Source organism: Heptranchias perlo, chromosome 9, assembly GCF_035084215.1.
Source record: "Heptranchias perlo isolate sHepPer1 chromosome 9, sHepPer1.hap1, whole genome shotgun sequence".
NCBI lineage: Eukaryota > Metazoa > Chordata > Chondrichthyes > Hexanchiformes > Hexanchidae > Heptranchias > Heptranchias perlo.
In genome coordinates, this window is record NC_090333.1 from 29319220 (window position 1) to 29335533 (window position 16314).

General features: G+C 42.0%; 1 protein-coding gene across 1 annotated transcript in view; it reads right to left on the bottom strand.

The window, feature by feature from the left end:
- zswim5 (zinc finger, SWIM-type containing 5) overlaps positions 1 to 16314 on the bottom strand; it is a 214829-nt gene that overhangs the window by 13433 nt on the left and 185082 nt on the right. The window contains exons 6-9 of the mRNA XM_067990098.1: positions 4365 to 4541; positions 4112 to 4258; positions 1651 to 1788; positions 52 to 312 (exon numbers count right to left, since the gene is read on the bottom strand). Coding sequence (XP_067846199.1) covers positions 52 to 312; positions 1651 to 1788; positions 4112 to 4258; positions 4365 to 4541 — 723 coding nt within the window. The remainder of the gene's footprint in view (positions 1 to 51; positions 313 to 1650; positions 1789 to 4111; positions 4259 to 4364; positions 4542 to 16314) is intronic.

Here is a 16314-nt window from a genome sequence, read left to right on the forward strand (position 1 = left end):
ATTCCTTTGCATCTTTAAAAGATTTTGATTGCTACGGAAGAATTTGTTTACCTTCTAATAAGATAATAGACTGTTTACGTAGGACTTGTACAAGCATTTCATCCAACTCAAGCTCCTGTAGTTTGAAGATTATTTGTTCCTCATTGCGGCAGACCTTGTCTTGTGCGTAGAGGCCCTCGGGCATTACTCTTTGCTGACCCATGCCCATCAGCGCTACCTCCATTGCCAGGGTAAGGTAGGATTCGTTGCTATCTAAGCACCCAGACACAGCCACATGTTGGTAGATAGCAGGCTTCAGATCACTGCTAGAATCTAATGGGAGTAAAATAGACATTAGTCTAAAGAAATGCTGCACAAAATGTCAACATCTGTTTCATAAATGAGTTCTGGAATACTTTAAAATCCCTGACGTAAATATCCTGCAGTTTTTTTTTGGACTGTAAAAAGACTTGAGACTAATGCACTATTATCCTAATAAACTTGCAGTTTCCAGCATTGCCATATACTTCCTTGTGGTTCAACAACATATTAATGGGACAGTGTCCGACCCACAATTGTTGGTAATCAGAGGACACAGATTTAAGATAATTGGCAAAAGAACCAGGGGGGAGATGAGGAGAAATATTTTTACGCAGCAAGTTGTAATGATCTGGACTGCACTGCCTGAAAGAGTGGTGGAAGCAGATTCAATAGTAACTTTCAAAAGGGAATTGGATAAATACTGGAAAAGGAAAAAATTGTAGGGCTATGGGGAAAGATCAGGGAAGTGGGACTAATTAGATGGCACTTTCAAAGAGCCAGCACAGGCACGAAGGGCTGAATGGCCTCCTTCCGTGCTGTATGATTCTATGGTTCTAATACCCAGTGGAAGATTTTCTTACATCAAAATCCAGGATTAAAAAGGAGTTTTCTTTTAATGAGTGGAACACAATTTCCATTGACTTCTGCAATTATAAATTAAATTAGACACAGTGGGATAAAGTATTTGAAAAACATTGCTGTAAACTGCTCATTTGTATGTCAAAATGTACAGATTTTAATATAATTTTACAGCTCCAATGTCACACAGCTACGCCCGGGCTAGGTCGCACACCCCTTATTCTCCTCACCCAGATATACCAATGCCCAGTTCCACACTAATTTAACAAAAAAATGTCTCCTTTACATTACATAAAAAAACAAAGTCCAGGGATGACTACATGGGACCCAGTGGTTTGGGACCACACACATCAAACTCACCTTTGACTATATGCTAGCAGTGCACTCAGATCCAAAAACACCCTGTAATGGGGAATTTCAATAACGAAAAATATCCCCATTCTAAACTAGTCTGTCTCACTTCCTTCTCCCTCCCTTTTGCACAATTTTCCACTACATATTTAGTTTCAGATATGAGGAAAGCACAGTGACCATGGATATCTTCGGGACCATGTTAAAATTTGACTCTAGTCTGACAGCAGCACGCATGATTCAAGGAAACAAGGCACCCAAGGTCAGAATTATAGAACTCGTCTCAGTCACCCAACTCTATCTACCAAAGCAAAGGAATAACAGCTTCCACATAGGCACTCCATCTAGTGGTTACACCTAGAACTTGAAGAAGATAATTCTACTGGAACAGGTTCACGAGACGAGCAGAGGACCTTTTACCTGCTGTGTCCATACAACTCTCATCCTCTAGTCGGCAAGCTTCAGTCAGTGTGATGAAGAGGCACCCAATTGGATCCAGAGGATGACCCACCCACCCTTCTAAATTTGTAATTGTAGTTACTCCTCTGTGTAGTAATTCTGAAAAGAAATAATGCGACAAAGATCAATAATGTATCGTATGCTCCTGCTGGCTTTAAAACAAATTCTTTACACTCTCTTGGAGAAACCAATAATATTTTCTAACTGAAGTCAAGTCCTATATACACACACATACATACACAGTACATTTTTTTGCAATTGACTTCTTCATCCCCTTTAATTTCTCTCCGTAAAGTTTATTTTCCACTAGGACCTTCCTTCAGCAGAGATAATGGAAAAGGGCAGCTGTCCTTTACCACAATCAATTCCTTTCTGTGATCATGAGGGACAATTCAACTGGGACAAGCCCAAATTGTCTCCCCACACAAGATTGAATGGCTTATTTCCAAAGCTATTCACATCTAGAGGGCTCTTCAAGAATGATCAGATACTTCAAGTGACTCCAACTTATGAACTTTTTTTTGGCAGGGGACTAAGTGTTCCCAGGCACAAAAAAATGCCTATTGACCTTTTACTCTTTATTGCACATATGTATTCACTCATGTTATGCAGTTGGAACTGCCTCTGCAGTCCACTAGGTCCAAAATGAGTGGAAAAATACCCAACATGAGAAGATTATCTATAAACTCTGGTTATAACATGCCAAGTTCCTCTTGGTGTGGTCCACATTTAGTATATGTTCACAGGAAGTATCTGGACATCTTGACTATGAGAAATTGTTGGACCCTTCAGATGGTTCTCCAATCAGTATTTTTTATGCTTTTGTATTAAGTTGACTCCCATTGTACTGCACACACTATATAATTGTTTTCCCTCACCTTGCTGTCACATTCATTGCCTGCTCTCCTACTGCTTTGCTAACTTTTTTCTGATATTACCGAATTTTGCTATTATTGCTGTTCTTATGCTTTTCTTGCTTGAAAGCAATTTTTTTAAGGTTAGGAAAAAATTTTATTCCAACATTTGAAATCTGAGCTAACTGTAGTTGTACATTTCTGCCTGAGTCTGTTCCCTAGGCAGTGCACTATACAATTGCCAGACTTAACTATCACATTTGTCACTCCAGGTGACCAGGAAGAGAAACCAACTGGATTAGAACTGTGTCAGATCCATTTAAGTACATTAAAACAATACCTTTTGGAAGGTGCATGATCTTTCCACCCTAAAGATTCAAAGAAGACATTCTGCTCCTTTAAGTATATTCAAGGGATACTATGAATTTAAAATCTATTTTTAACCAGCATATGATTGAAAAAAAAAATCAACATTTTAAAATCTGCAAACCATCCAATCTTTAAAAAGGTCTGATTGAAAATATTGCATTCTAGTTGATCTTCTATGGCTTTACCCGTGGAATGTAAAGAAAAAGAAAGTTTCCCTTGGAGTTCATTGGTAATGTAGATATAGCTGGGGGACCTGCAGCTTATGACGCTCCTTTTAATGGTAGAATTGTGCAGTTGCAGGCGTGATCATGTATCAGAAATGGTGGTGCCCAAATCAGGAGTGTGCAACATACATAGAAAATTTAATATAATACTAGGGTGCATTTTAAGCGATTTTGAAGCTATCGTGGGAGAAGTGTTTGAAGAGATATAGTGACTGGAAGCATGACAGTATGGTACTATGAAGATTGATTGTGCAGGAGAACAGACTGGTTAGCAGTATCGAAGGCAGCAAAGAGGTCAAAGAGCAGTTTGATCCGCATCTATCTGGGTAGGGCCGAGGGCTGGCAGAGCGGAGAATACTGTCCATATCTCTTCCCCCATCACTAAACACCTAAGAAGGTCCGTCTACAGCAAGTTACTATTTAGTTAAAGATTAATTTTCATTTAACACAATTAAGAGCACACATTAAAAAAAGTGAAAACTCAATGTTGGACAGTTAGTTTTTGAATGTGAAAATGAAAAATTCCTCAACAACTCCCTCCCTGCCAAAAAAAGGCTCGACAGCTACACATGAAGGGGACTTCCCAGACTCTCTGTCGTCACCGTGAAGTTAAATTAAATCTTCAGGCTGGTGAATTCCATTAGTAGACTGATTTTCCACATTCAACTCTCAATTCCCATATATTGTATAACAGAAACAAAAACAGAAAATGCTGGATACACCCAGGTCAGTCAGCAATTGTGGAGAGCACAGATGATTTATAATTTTGGATGTGGCTCCACACCTAAAACTTTAACTCATCTGTTCTTTCCACAGATGCAGTCTGACCTGCTGAGAGCTTCCAGCATTTTCTGTTTTACTTTGAGATTTCCAGCATTCCAGTTCTTTTGCTTTTTGTCCCATACACGGCAAGTTATTTAAACTCGAAATTTGTGCTTTAAGTGACCCGTTCATTACTTCTTTCACAGGACCCACCTTTCTTCTGATGCTTATAGATTTCCAGCTGCCGTTGCTGCTGTAGACGGAGTGTGTTGATGATTGCAACAGCTAATCGGAGAGCTTCCTTAGGATAACCATGGGAACGTAGGGCATCCACCCTGGCACAGGCAGTGGGAACATGTTCTACAAATATTAAAACAGTTCAGAGAGGGAATAGTATAAGCCTTTTTTTTTTGGAGAGGTGGGGAAAGGAAAAGACTTTAAAAGCAAAGTAAATTTTACACTTTACCTAACCACAGAGGCTGCCCATGAGAGTTGAAAAGGAGGCTCTCGCCCTCTCTCTGGTAAGAGGGTGATGAATAAAAATCACTGCTAATAATACGCTGAAGATGACTATCCTGCCAGTGTAGATCACAAGCCTCCATTGCACGTGTGAAAACTGTCCGCCTCGGCCTAGCTAAAGACTCTGTTAGGAGAAAGAACAAAAAATATTGCGGGAGAAAGTTACTTTATGCAGTTTACAAGGAACATTGCCTAAAGCAGCAGCAGCAGCTCGAGACCTACTAGCTCATTGTTGGTCAGCAGAATGCAATAATCTCTGTGTCAAGACTTGTTCAAACTCACTCATTTCACACACAGGATAATCTCCCGTTCCTAACTACGTGGTATCTTCAAATATCTTAATATGTTAGCCCACCATAACAGCGATGGCAGACCAATCATGCTATTGGCTCATTCAACTTCATGGAGGAACTTTAAAAATTTAGTTTCACACATAGTGTTGGGCAAATTCAGTCTTAGATAGATTCTGGCATACAAGCAAACCTTTAAGTAGAGTTGAGTAGAGTGGGCCTATACTCTCTGAAAGGTGATCTCATTGAAACATAAGATTCTGAGGGGGCTTGACATGGTAAATGCTGAGAGACTGTTTCCCCTGGCTGGAGAGTCTAGAACTAGGGGGCATAGTCGCAGGATAAGGGGTCGGCCATTCAAGACTGAGATGAGGAGGAATTTCTTCACTCAGAGGGTTGTGAATCTTAGGAATTCTCTACCCCAGAGGACTGTGGATGCTGAGTCATTAAGTATATTCAAGTCTGAGATAGATAGATTTTTGGACTCCAGGGGAATCAAGGGATATGGGGATTGGGCAGGAAAGGAGTAGAGGTCAAAGATCAGCCATGATCTGATTGAATTGCGGAGCAGGCTCGAGGGGCCGTATGGCCTACCCCTGCTCCTATTTCTTATGTTCTTAAGTAGCCCCAATATATTACATACTTAGTCAACTTTGGTCCAGGCATTTGCATTACTTGCAAATTCTGGACACAAGATATATTGATAAATCCACCACTTCTCTGATTAGTCATCATTCATTAACCAACATACACTTCTAGTTTAAAAACTATGGGAGCAGGCAATAAAATGATAACGAACTTGTATATATTTATCTATATATTATTAAAAATCTTGAATACAGTGTTCACTTCCTGTCCAGAAACCTTACTTCCCATTGTCATTTTTGGTCATGCTTTTGTTTTAACATTTATCATTGTAAATTATTGTGTCAACATGCCCATTCAATTTTGCTATACAAATTGACTCAATATAGTTGCAAGATTTGGCCACCAGGTGACTCTGTGGAGCAAGTTTCTGAAGATCCCTGATCCCAGCTGAGTTAGCTGATCTCGGGCAGAGTGGTGATGGAAATAAAAATGCATTCAGTATCCCTGGACTAGAGGCCGGGGGGGGGGGGGGGGGGGAAAGCAGCTACTCCTGATTACTATCAACGACCTCTACTGGTAAGATCTTAGGCAAGTACAGTATCGGGCTCATCTGCGATTCCTTCATAGTTAAATAGTCTGCCAACACTCACTATTTAAACTCGCACACAAAGAGTGGCCACCTGTGCATTCATCAGACCATCCTCTGCATAATTTAGTGCTTTTAGGAGAAAACTGTAAACAAAATAGTAGTAGAACTAAGGGGTTTGGATGTCAAAGCTGATTAGCACAGTGTTCTTTCACCTTTGGGACCTGGGTTCAAACCTGTACCAGACTGATGGGATGAAAGTCTTTTCTTTTCTGGCTGCAGGGTCCAATGTGAAATAAGATTAGCTATTCTCAACCTAGTTCCTAGTGAACACAGGTCCATAACATTCTTAATTTGGTAATTTTATTCGGCCACAAGGAAAGCTGATGTAGGAAATTTAAAAATTCTCAATAGAACAATTGCACTTCTGAGTAGGGATTGTGACTATATCAACTGTATCTACAAGAATTGGTTTAGATTGGAGAGAGAAAGTGATACTATCGGTAGCCCTTTATTTTGTTAAACAAATCTATTTATACTCCATCCCCGCAGATTGTTTAAACAGTAAGTGGTGATCACATAAAACCTGAGCAATTTGTGGCTTGGAAGAGTTACTGATCCCATCAGTGTTAGGAAAATGAATTAAAATACAGATGAGTCTGAAACAGCGCTGGGTTGTTGATTATACTTCTACTGATGTTAACTCATTTCTTACTCCAAGTCCAACTCAGCAACATCCCCCAGCAACTTCCCCGTTTGTATCTGTGATGACCACTTAAGCAGAAGCAGTTGTTCTCATTATAAGCATTTCATCTGAGAACTAATAAAATGGGTGATGAAATACACCAGAAAAAGACATGGGGAGGCACTGGATAAGGAAATAAATTGGAGTCACCCCTTGCTACTATCAGTGGATAAGCTATGTACAAACAGAGGCTGCCTCTTCAACTGAGGACAGCTCCTATCAAAAGAAGATCAAACAGAGGGGAAAGGGGAAAAAATAACCGTCTCAACAAAGCAGAAAATGAATTTGAATGCGATATTTCAAAGTGCATCTGGGATATCTGGCACAGGGAGTAGACTTTTTCCAGGAGGATGGAATGAAAACTTCTGATGATGTAACATCCATAGCATCTAACTGAGGAGCAACCGAATGGATGGTTAATTGCACCCAGAAGAGAGCAGCACACTTAGGACACCTACTGCTGTCATTTTTTTAAATGATTCCTTCTACTCAAGTTGTTTAAAATACCCTGTAAATCAATTAACAGGGGAGTTTCAATTAGAGACTACTCTGAGAGAAGATTTGCTTTAAACTACAAAGACCAATATAAACTAAAGGGCACAATTCTAAAAGGGGTAAAGGAACAGAGAGATCTGGGGGTACATGTACACAAATCGTTGAAGGTGGCAGGGCAGGTTGAGAAAGCGGTTAAAAAAATGTATATGGGATCCTAGGCTTTATTAGTTGAGGCAGAGTACAAAAGCAAGGAAGTCATGATGAACCTTTATAAAACACTGGTTCGGCCACAACTGGAGTATTGTGTCCAGTTCTGGGCACCGCACTTTAGGAAAGATGTGAAGGCCTTAGAGGGGGTGCAGAAAAGATTTACTAGAATGATTCCAGGGATGAGATAGTTACGTGGATAGACTGGAGAAGCTGGGGTTGTTCTCCTTGGAACAGAGAAGGTTGTGAGGAGATTTGATAGAGGTATTCAAAATCAAGAAGGGTCTAGACTGAGTAGTTAGAGAGAAACTGTTCCCATTAGCGGAAGGGTCAAGAACCAGAGGACATAGATTTAAGGTGATTGGCAAAAAAGAGGTAACATGAGGAAAAATTTTTTTACACAGCAAGTGGTTAGGATCTGGAATGCACTGCCCGAGGGGGTGGTGGAGGTAGATTCAATCATGGCCTTCAAAAGGGAACTGGATAAGTACTTGAAAAGAAAAAAATTGCAGGGCTACAGGGAAAGGGCGGGGGAGTGGGACTAGCTGGATTGCTCTTGCATAGAGTCAGCGTGGACTTGATGGGCTGAATGGCCTCCTTCCGTGTTGTAACCTTTCTATGATTCTATGAAGTGCTTTGTCAGACCATAGAGGGAAAAGGTACTAAAGGTGGCTCTGGTGTTAATCACTGAGTATTATATTGGAACCTACAAATCAGGAGAGGCAAATGATTTTCCTAACAGCAGCACATTTTTGAAAATCGCACTGGTTTTTAAATTTTAAGGAAAAAAAAGCCCTACTGACTGACTTGACTCCAGCGGAGGATGCAGATCCCATTACATCATGCATCTAGCACTCAACATTGTGTACTATTTCATTATCCTACTTGCATCAATGAGTGACAAAAAGTGAGCCAACTATTGTGTGATAGATAAATCTCCATTGGGAACAGGATGACAATCTTGTTACAATCAGGACCCTTTACCCCTGCCTCTCATGCTAGTTGTGTCTGAAGGACTCCCTGAGTTGTCCTGTCCATTTGTACGTGTATTGTTGAATATCATAATATTAAACGCTGCCGCGTTTCTTCCATTACATTAATGACCACACCTCAAAAGTACTTCATTGGCTGTAAAGCACTTTCGGACATCCTGAGGTCATGAAAAGCACTTTATAAATACAAGTCTTTCCTTTTTTTTCTTTTTTTTAAAGAAAGAATTGGAATGATAATATCCCGGACTGAAAATTCTGCTAATGTGTTGTAATTTTTGGTCATCCTCCAAATTCCCCAGCCAGAAGGGCAGGAAGCTGATCTGTTGCAAACCTCTACAAATTCTGTTCTGTAATCGTTAGTAGTTGCGAATGGTGGTCTGTGGTCATTCACTTACAGTTTTTCTACCTTCACTGTGGAGTAAATGGAGAATACAATAAAAAGCGTCTACCTGCTACTCAGTGCCTCATTCCAAGAGCACGAGAGAGATTAGGGGCCCGATATTAGGAGGGAGGCAGGTTCGCAGCGGGGGGTCGACTGGGTGCGTGGGTAACGTGCCCAGTGAAATCGGGGTGCTCCACATGCAAGCCCAGGCTAATTGAAACCGCTTACCTTTGCTTCCGGGTTTCGCGCTGGAAAGCTGTGCAGCGGGCGGACTACGCATGAGCAGCATAGGCTGTCAGCTGGAGGAGCCCTATTTAAAGGGGCAGTCCTCCACTGACTGATGCTGCAGGAAATAGGAAAAATTACAGCATGGAGCAGCCCAGGGGGAAGGCTGCTCCCAGGTTTACTGATGCCTCACTCCAGGTCCTATTGAATGGGGTGAGGAGGAAGGGGAGGACAGAGATCATCCCCCCTGCGGGCGGGAGGAAGCGGCCTGCCTCTGCCACCAAGAAGGCCTGGCTCGAGGTGGCAGAGGAGGTCACCTGCACCACCAACATATAGCGCACCTGCATACAGTGCAGGAGGCGCTTCAATCACCTAAGTAGGTCAGCCGAAGTGAGTACACTTACTCATTCCCCTCCCCTCTGGCTGCCACATCACCGCCCCCACCCCACATCTCCTTCTGCACTGCCAGCACTACTCTATCACATCACCCCTCACACCCACTCAAAGTTCATCCTCATTTTACCTGCACTTACTCACCTCGCCAGTACTCATCCCCCCACTACCCCTCAACCCAATCCTCATACAATCTCATGGCTCTATCTCATACTCACCCACTCATGCATCTCTTTCACGGTTCAGCCTCACTCAACCTGCCACTACCTGTGCTGCAGCCACAGGGCATGCATCATATATGTGCAGTAGGAAGCATAAGGCAAATGTGTCGTGAGCATGAAGGGGATGCACAAGGGTGTTTGAGGGTTTGTCAGGTTTTTACTTATATTTAATTTCTGATCAACTCACATAACATATTATATTGTCACCACTACTGCCACGTCTTTGCGAATCTTGTCTGGTTTGTACAATAATGCCCTTTCCTGAGGATCACTATGAAGACCCACAACTGATGACACCCATTGTGTCACTGCAGAGTGGGTGTAGGTGTATTTGCAGGGCTCTTTTGTGCAGACGACTGAGAGACTTTGGCGATGTCCCCGATGGCACCCTGGAAGGATGCAGAGGAGAAGTTGTTGAGGGCAGTGGTGACTTTGACAGCGACAGGTAAGAAGATGGTGCTCGGGCCAGCCGGGAGCAGCTCGGCATGAAGGAGGCTGCAGATGTCCACGACTACATGTCAAGTGACTCTGAGCCTCCGTGTGCACTGCTGCTCAGAGAGGTCCAGGAAGCTGAGCCTTGGTCTGTAGACCCTGTGGCGAGGGTAGTGCCTTCTGCGACGCATCTCTCTCTGCGGTTGCCCTCCCTCCTGTGCAGGTGGATGTGTCACAGCACTGTGTTGTGGAGCTCCACGTCAGAGGTGGACGGTGTGGCTGGCGAGGCTGGTGATGCTGTTCGTCCTCCGAGGAGGTCATGACTGCAGCTACAGCGGCCCCCATCCGGAAGATGTACGTTTGAGGGGGTCCGCAAGGTAGGTAAATGTGTCTGGACACCGGGGTAAATGTGCAAGTTGGTGAATTTTATTGTTAGGAGGAGGGTGGTGAAGGCCAAACTTTGTCCAAAGTGACAGAGTGGCCTCCTGCAATGACTGTGGGTCTCCCCACCCCACCTGTCAAATGGACCTTTGCAGCTGCCACAGGCTGATGGCTGCAACACATTCATTTCAACTGGGAGTGTTTCCCTCAGTACGGGAAACAGTCCCGGGTAATCTGAAAATCCCACCCCTCCTAAAATATCAGGTCAATTAGGTCTGTAAACGACCTGAAGTACTTGGTTAATTACTTCAAGTGGCATCCCGCTGGCTTTAATTGCCAGCGGGAGTCCCATATGCGGGGGCTGCGCGCGCATGTCAGTGCGTCACTGGGGAACCCAGAAGTGGGCAGGTTGGAGCTGGGCTCCGGACCCACCCCGGCAATCCCCAATTTTCGCAGCCCCTCCCCCCCCCGCCATGAACGCACCCGCTCGGGGGTGTGAAAATTGAGTCCTAGGAATTCAACACCTGGATACGTACACAAGCCTAAATCTTTAACATTAGCAGCTCACATCACACGTTAATGCCATGTGTTAGGAAAGTTTGGTACAGTAGACAAATACCATGTACCATATTTAGAAGACAGCAACATTTTAACTCAATGCAAAAGTGTAATAGCTAAGACAGGAATGCAGATCACAATGCAAGCATCAATCATGTTAACATGTGTGCAATATCTGTGAGAGCCAAATGGGGCAGTGGTGCAGCGATGTGAAGTGATGAGTATTATGAAATGACAGCACAGAAATGCAGTTATGAGACATTATGGAGCAAGATGCAGACGCTATAAATTAAATCTATGGAGACAATGCGCTGGCTTTTTTCCAAGGAGACTGAATATTATATTCAAACAATTGACTTGTAAACTTTAAATAGTAAGGTGACTCTACAGGTCAGCATCTTAACTCGTAGGTACTTAGCCTTAGTTATTCCATTGCCTTCAATAATTCTTTAATTTTTCTATAACCTGGGAGGACTAAGTGGGTTATAAATTACACTTTCTATGAGACTTGGGTTTATACTATCTCTGACTGATGGAATGCAAGCATTCCCATCTATTTTCCATGTGAAATTAGTTTAGCCAAACTCAATCCAGTTCTGAATTGTCTGGACCCACAGTACAAAATTGCCCCTCATTTGGAAATCTGAGAGAGGCATTAAGAAATGTTCCTTAAAAGGAATAAGGATTTCTGGTATGGGAAGTGGAAAAAAATCATGTTAGTGCAGCACGTGGTGACCTTCTGTTATTGGGGGTGTACAAAAGGTAGCTTTACTCTGTAGTTGTTTGTGCTATAACTGATTTTAATGCTGATATTAGGTGATAAAAATTTCTACTCCCTTGCAATGACAGACATCCTCCTGCTTGATGAGCACAAAATCCATGCAAAAAAACCCGATGTCACTGTTAACAGCTAGTTCAGGTGTCTGTTGGATGGACATGTTGAAGTAGCATCATCTCTAGCTCATGCTTTCCATGGAATGGGACTTTCTGTCAGTCTCAGATTTCCATTTGCAACCCCCCCCCCCACAACCTGCCCACATCTGGAACCAGTTCCAGACTCCCTGATTGGAGATTTTTAAAATAAAAGCAGCAAAAAAAATTCTGAAGTCATCCAGAATTGGCTGTTTATTGAACTCCATGAGGAAGCTGTAAATTAAGTTATATAATTTTTGGGGTGGATTTTGTGATCATCAAGGAAAAGGAAACCATTACCAGGGAGCAGAATCAATAATTACCCAAGAGGAAATCTATGCACAAGTATCTATTAGTGATAATATTTGTACAGAGTTACTTGTAGAAGTTAAACAGAGGCTGACTATTCATTTATTCCACAGCCATATAGTGCTTTTTATACATTCATATTTCAATGAATATGCAATGACTTTTAAAAAAGGGAATTGTGCCACTTATTTTAAAACAGCTGTTAAAAAACATGATTAACTACAACATTCTCTCATGTTGTTTTCCCCAAGTTATTTTAATATTTGCAATTGCAATAGTGAGTGCAGTTGATATTGTTGAGATTAAAACTGGTTGGGAGGAGTTATTGAGATGGATAATGCAAAGGGGATGAATAAACTGGATTAACATGATGAGATCACTTAAGCACTCCTAAGTTAATGATTGTTGCTGAAAACATCCTATGCACTGCAATACTACCAGATATTTACCATGTAGTATTGGTAATAGTTAAAGTAATTACAAATCTGTATTCCCTGCATACAATTTAACCCCAATTTTAACAGATTAGTATGTACTGATTGAAGCAGTTAATTAAGTCAATTACAACAGATGGATTAATCTAAATCAGATTTTTTTTCTGCATTACCTGGGGACAATAAGCTATTCTCTGCAACACATTTTTTATGAAGGGATCCCAGGATGTCCCACAAGTTCAGCAGATTTCTAAATTTTTTGATTTGCTAGCATATTATTTCTTCCGCTATATATTAATAGCAAGGTGTAATTTTTAAAAAATTCATTCATAGGATGTGGGCATCGCTGGCAAAGCCAGCATTTATTGCCCATCCCTAATTGCCCTTGAGAAGGTGCTGGTGAGCTGCCTTCTTGAACCGCTGCAGTCCGTGTAGTGAAGGTACTCTCAATGCTGTTAGGTAGGGAGTTCCAGGATTTTGACCCAGCGATGAAGATACGGCGATATATTTCCAAGTCGGGATGGTGTGTGACTTGGAGGGGAACGTGCAGGTGGTGTTGCTCCCATGCGCCTGCTGCCCTTGTCGTTCTAGGTGGTAGAGGTTGCGGGTTTGGGAGGTGCTTTCGAAGAAGCCTTGGCGAGTTGCTGCAGTGCATCCTGTGGATGGTGCACACTGCAGCCACAGTGCGCCGGTGGTGAAGGGAGCGAATGTTTAAGGTGGTGGATGGGGCGCCAATCAAGCAGGCTGCTTTGTCCTGGATGGTGTTGAGCTTCTTGAGTTGTTGGAGCTGCACTCATCCAGACAAGTGGAGAGTATTCCATCACACTCCTGACTTGTGCCTTGTAGGTGGTGGAAAGGCTTTGGGGAGTCAGGAGGTGAGTCACTCACTGCAGAATACCCAGCCTCTGACCTGCTCTTGTAGCCACAGTATTTATATGGCTGGTCCAGTTAAGTTTCTGGTCAATGGTGACCCCAGGATGTCGATGGTGGGGAATTCAATGATGTTAATGCCGTTGAATGTCAAGGGGAGGTGGTTAGACTCTCTCTTGTTGGAGATGGTCATTGCCTGGCGCGAATGTCACTTGCCACTTATCAGCCCAAGCCTGGATGTTGTCCAGGTCTTGCTGCATGCAGGCACAGACTGTTTCATTATCTGAGGGGTTGTGAATGGAACAGAACGCTGCTCCATTCGCAACTTCATCAGCAAACATCCCCATTTTTGACCTTATGATGGAGGGAAGGTCATTGATGAAACAGCTGAAGATGGTTGGGCCTAGGACATTGTCCTGAGGAACTCCTGCAGCAATGTCCTGAGGTTGAGATGATTGGCCTCCAACAACCACTACCATCTTCCTTTGTGCTAGGTATGACTCCAGCCATTAATTGGCAGTATCTTTAGGACATGGAGTTCCCAGGAGTGTGTTAATATTTGCTGGGGGTTTTCCACACAAAATATTTTTGAAAGCCACTGTTCAGCAAATCACATGTGCTGTTCAGTAAATCCCAATGTCGTAAAACTCTGACTTTCACAGTTGTGATTTGTTAACCCTTAACAGAAATCTGTGGCGAGTCATATAACTATACTTCACTACGATGAAATACCTTGTGCAGTCTAGGTGGTATCAATAATGATTATTAAACTGTTACTATAATTATGTTATTTTGTGCAATTAATTCAAGAGAACATTCAAATTTAATAATTTAAATTACATACTGCGTTTTTCACAAGTTGGTGCAAACCAAGCTATACATGGAAGTTAGATCCAAAGCATCAGATTTTGCCAGTTGCCTGAAATTGAAACTGCTGTACACTTCAGCATTTTCAAATACAAAACAATATTGGGCAATACCTGGTTACCGAGTATGGTAGTGTAGTAATTATGTTCCTGGAATTGCAACACAAAGGTCGAGTGTTCAAATCCCACCATGGCAAGTTGTGAATTTTTAATTCAATAGATCTGGTAATATGTGGGCTAGCACCAGAAAAAATAACCATGGAAGCTGTCAGATTGACATAAAAACCCAACTAACTCACTAATGTTCTTCAAGGAAGGGAATCTGCCATCCCTTCCAGGTCTGGCCTATGCGTGACTCTAGTTCGCAATATGTAGGTGACTCTTAATGCCCTCTGAAGTGGCCATTCTGTTGTGCAAACAATCATAGCACGGAAGGCAATCCACTACCACCTTCTCAGGAAACTAAGGATGGGCAATAAATGTATCTTGCCAATGCTGCCCCCATCCAAGAACAAATCACAATTCATCATAATTCTTCCAGTAAAAGTTAAGTAAATTGTACCAAATATTTTGCATAGTTAAAAAAAATTAATTAGTAGCTAACTTGACTAGTAAGTTACAAATGTGAATCATACCCAAAACAGTGCTAAATGTATTCTTTGGTGAATTAGGTTCACGGAAAGGGTCAGCCTCTGACTGAAGTGACGCGTCAACCAAAATAGCCTTGGGGCTGTTCTAACATTGCTGTCCAGCTGGTCAACAGAGGAACTCTTAGTATGTCCATACCACAATTGTACAGTTGCAGCAAAGCAATTTACTCTTTTCAGTAATGCTAAAGTGGCAATATAACTCTGGCACTTAGTTCCTACTTGACTCTGAAGGGCAGCAGTGTGAGACAACCTGGAGGAGGCAATCTCACACCACTTGGGCTGGACACTGCACAGAGTGTGACTCCAGAAGTTGTCAAAAATACTCAGCGGATCCCTTGTGAAGCTTCAGTTTTCCAGTGACAGTTTAGATGAAATCAAGCAAGCAGAACAAGAATTCCCAAAATGACAATGGACATTGCTGGATCCTTTAACAAAGTAACAGAATTGTGCACCTATGTATAAGCATGCAGGTGCAGAGCTCTATCCTGGCCAACAGAATTAAAATTGAAGCCAGGCAGGATAAACAAGATCAAAATACTGCCTGCTGGAACGTATGCAGAGCTATAAACTGTTGGTACAGCATAAAAGTATCTTAATAATGACTCCCCTGGTGTGTTGGGAGGATGGCTTGTTGCAGACTAGTGATAATGCCAACTTCCATGTGTAACTATGCTAAGACTACTTATATTTAAGATGGTACTTCATCGTGTAACCTGTATAAAGCAAACTGCACAGCACTATGTTACAATTCTTTGGGACAATTTCCCCTGACCCAGCCCATTTCCTTCTAGATCTGGATTAATTGAGTGGAGATTTCCTGACCCTCATGGCTGATATCAGAGATATCAATGAGTTTAAAGTGGCTCTTTGGATGACCTCAGCCTTTTGCTAGATGATCTTGTATAGAATCCTCCAATGCCAATGATATCCTCCCTGTGTTTTGCTTCTCAAATATTGGCTTGATGGTGCTGGCAGATTCCATCCTCATCTCTTCTGAAATATCTTTTTCAAACATATCGGTTCTTCCATCAATCATTGATTTAGATGCCAATAAATCTGTTGTGATCAAAATGTAGAAATTATGAATGACTTTGTACCATGCTTCATCGGCGGAGAATTTATTTTAAAAGGACACCTCATAAGACTTTGAACTCCAACTTTCTGGAATGCAGATGCAAGAGTACAATGGACATTATACCCTATTTATGGTATATTAAACTATTTTAAGTGAAACTGGCATCGATATCAAGTTAGCTCACATTGCTATGTTTTATACGGAGTATAAAAAATATATAAATATACACATACATTTTGAAAATTAACTTACCCTAATAATCTGTCAATGTAGTCCCTCATCCTTT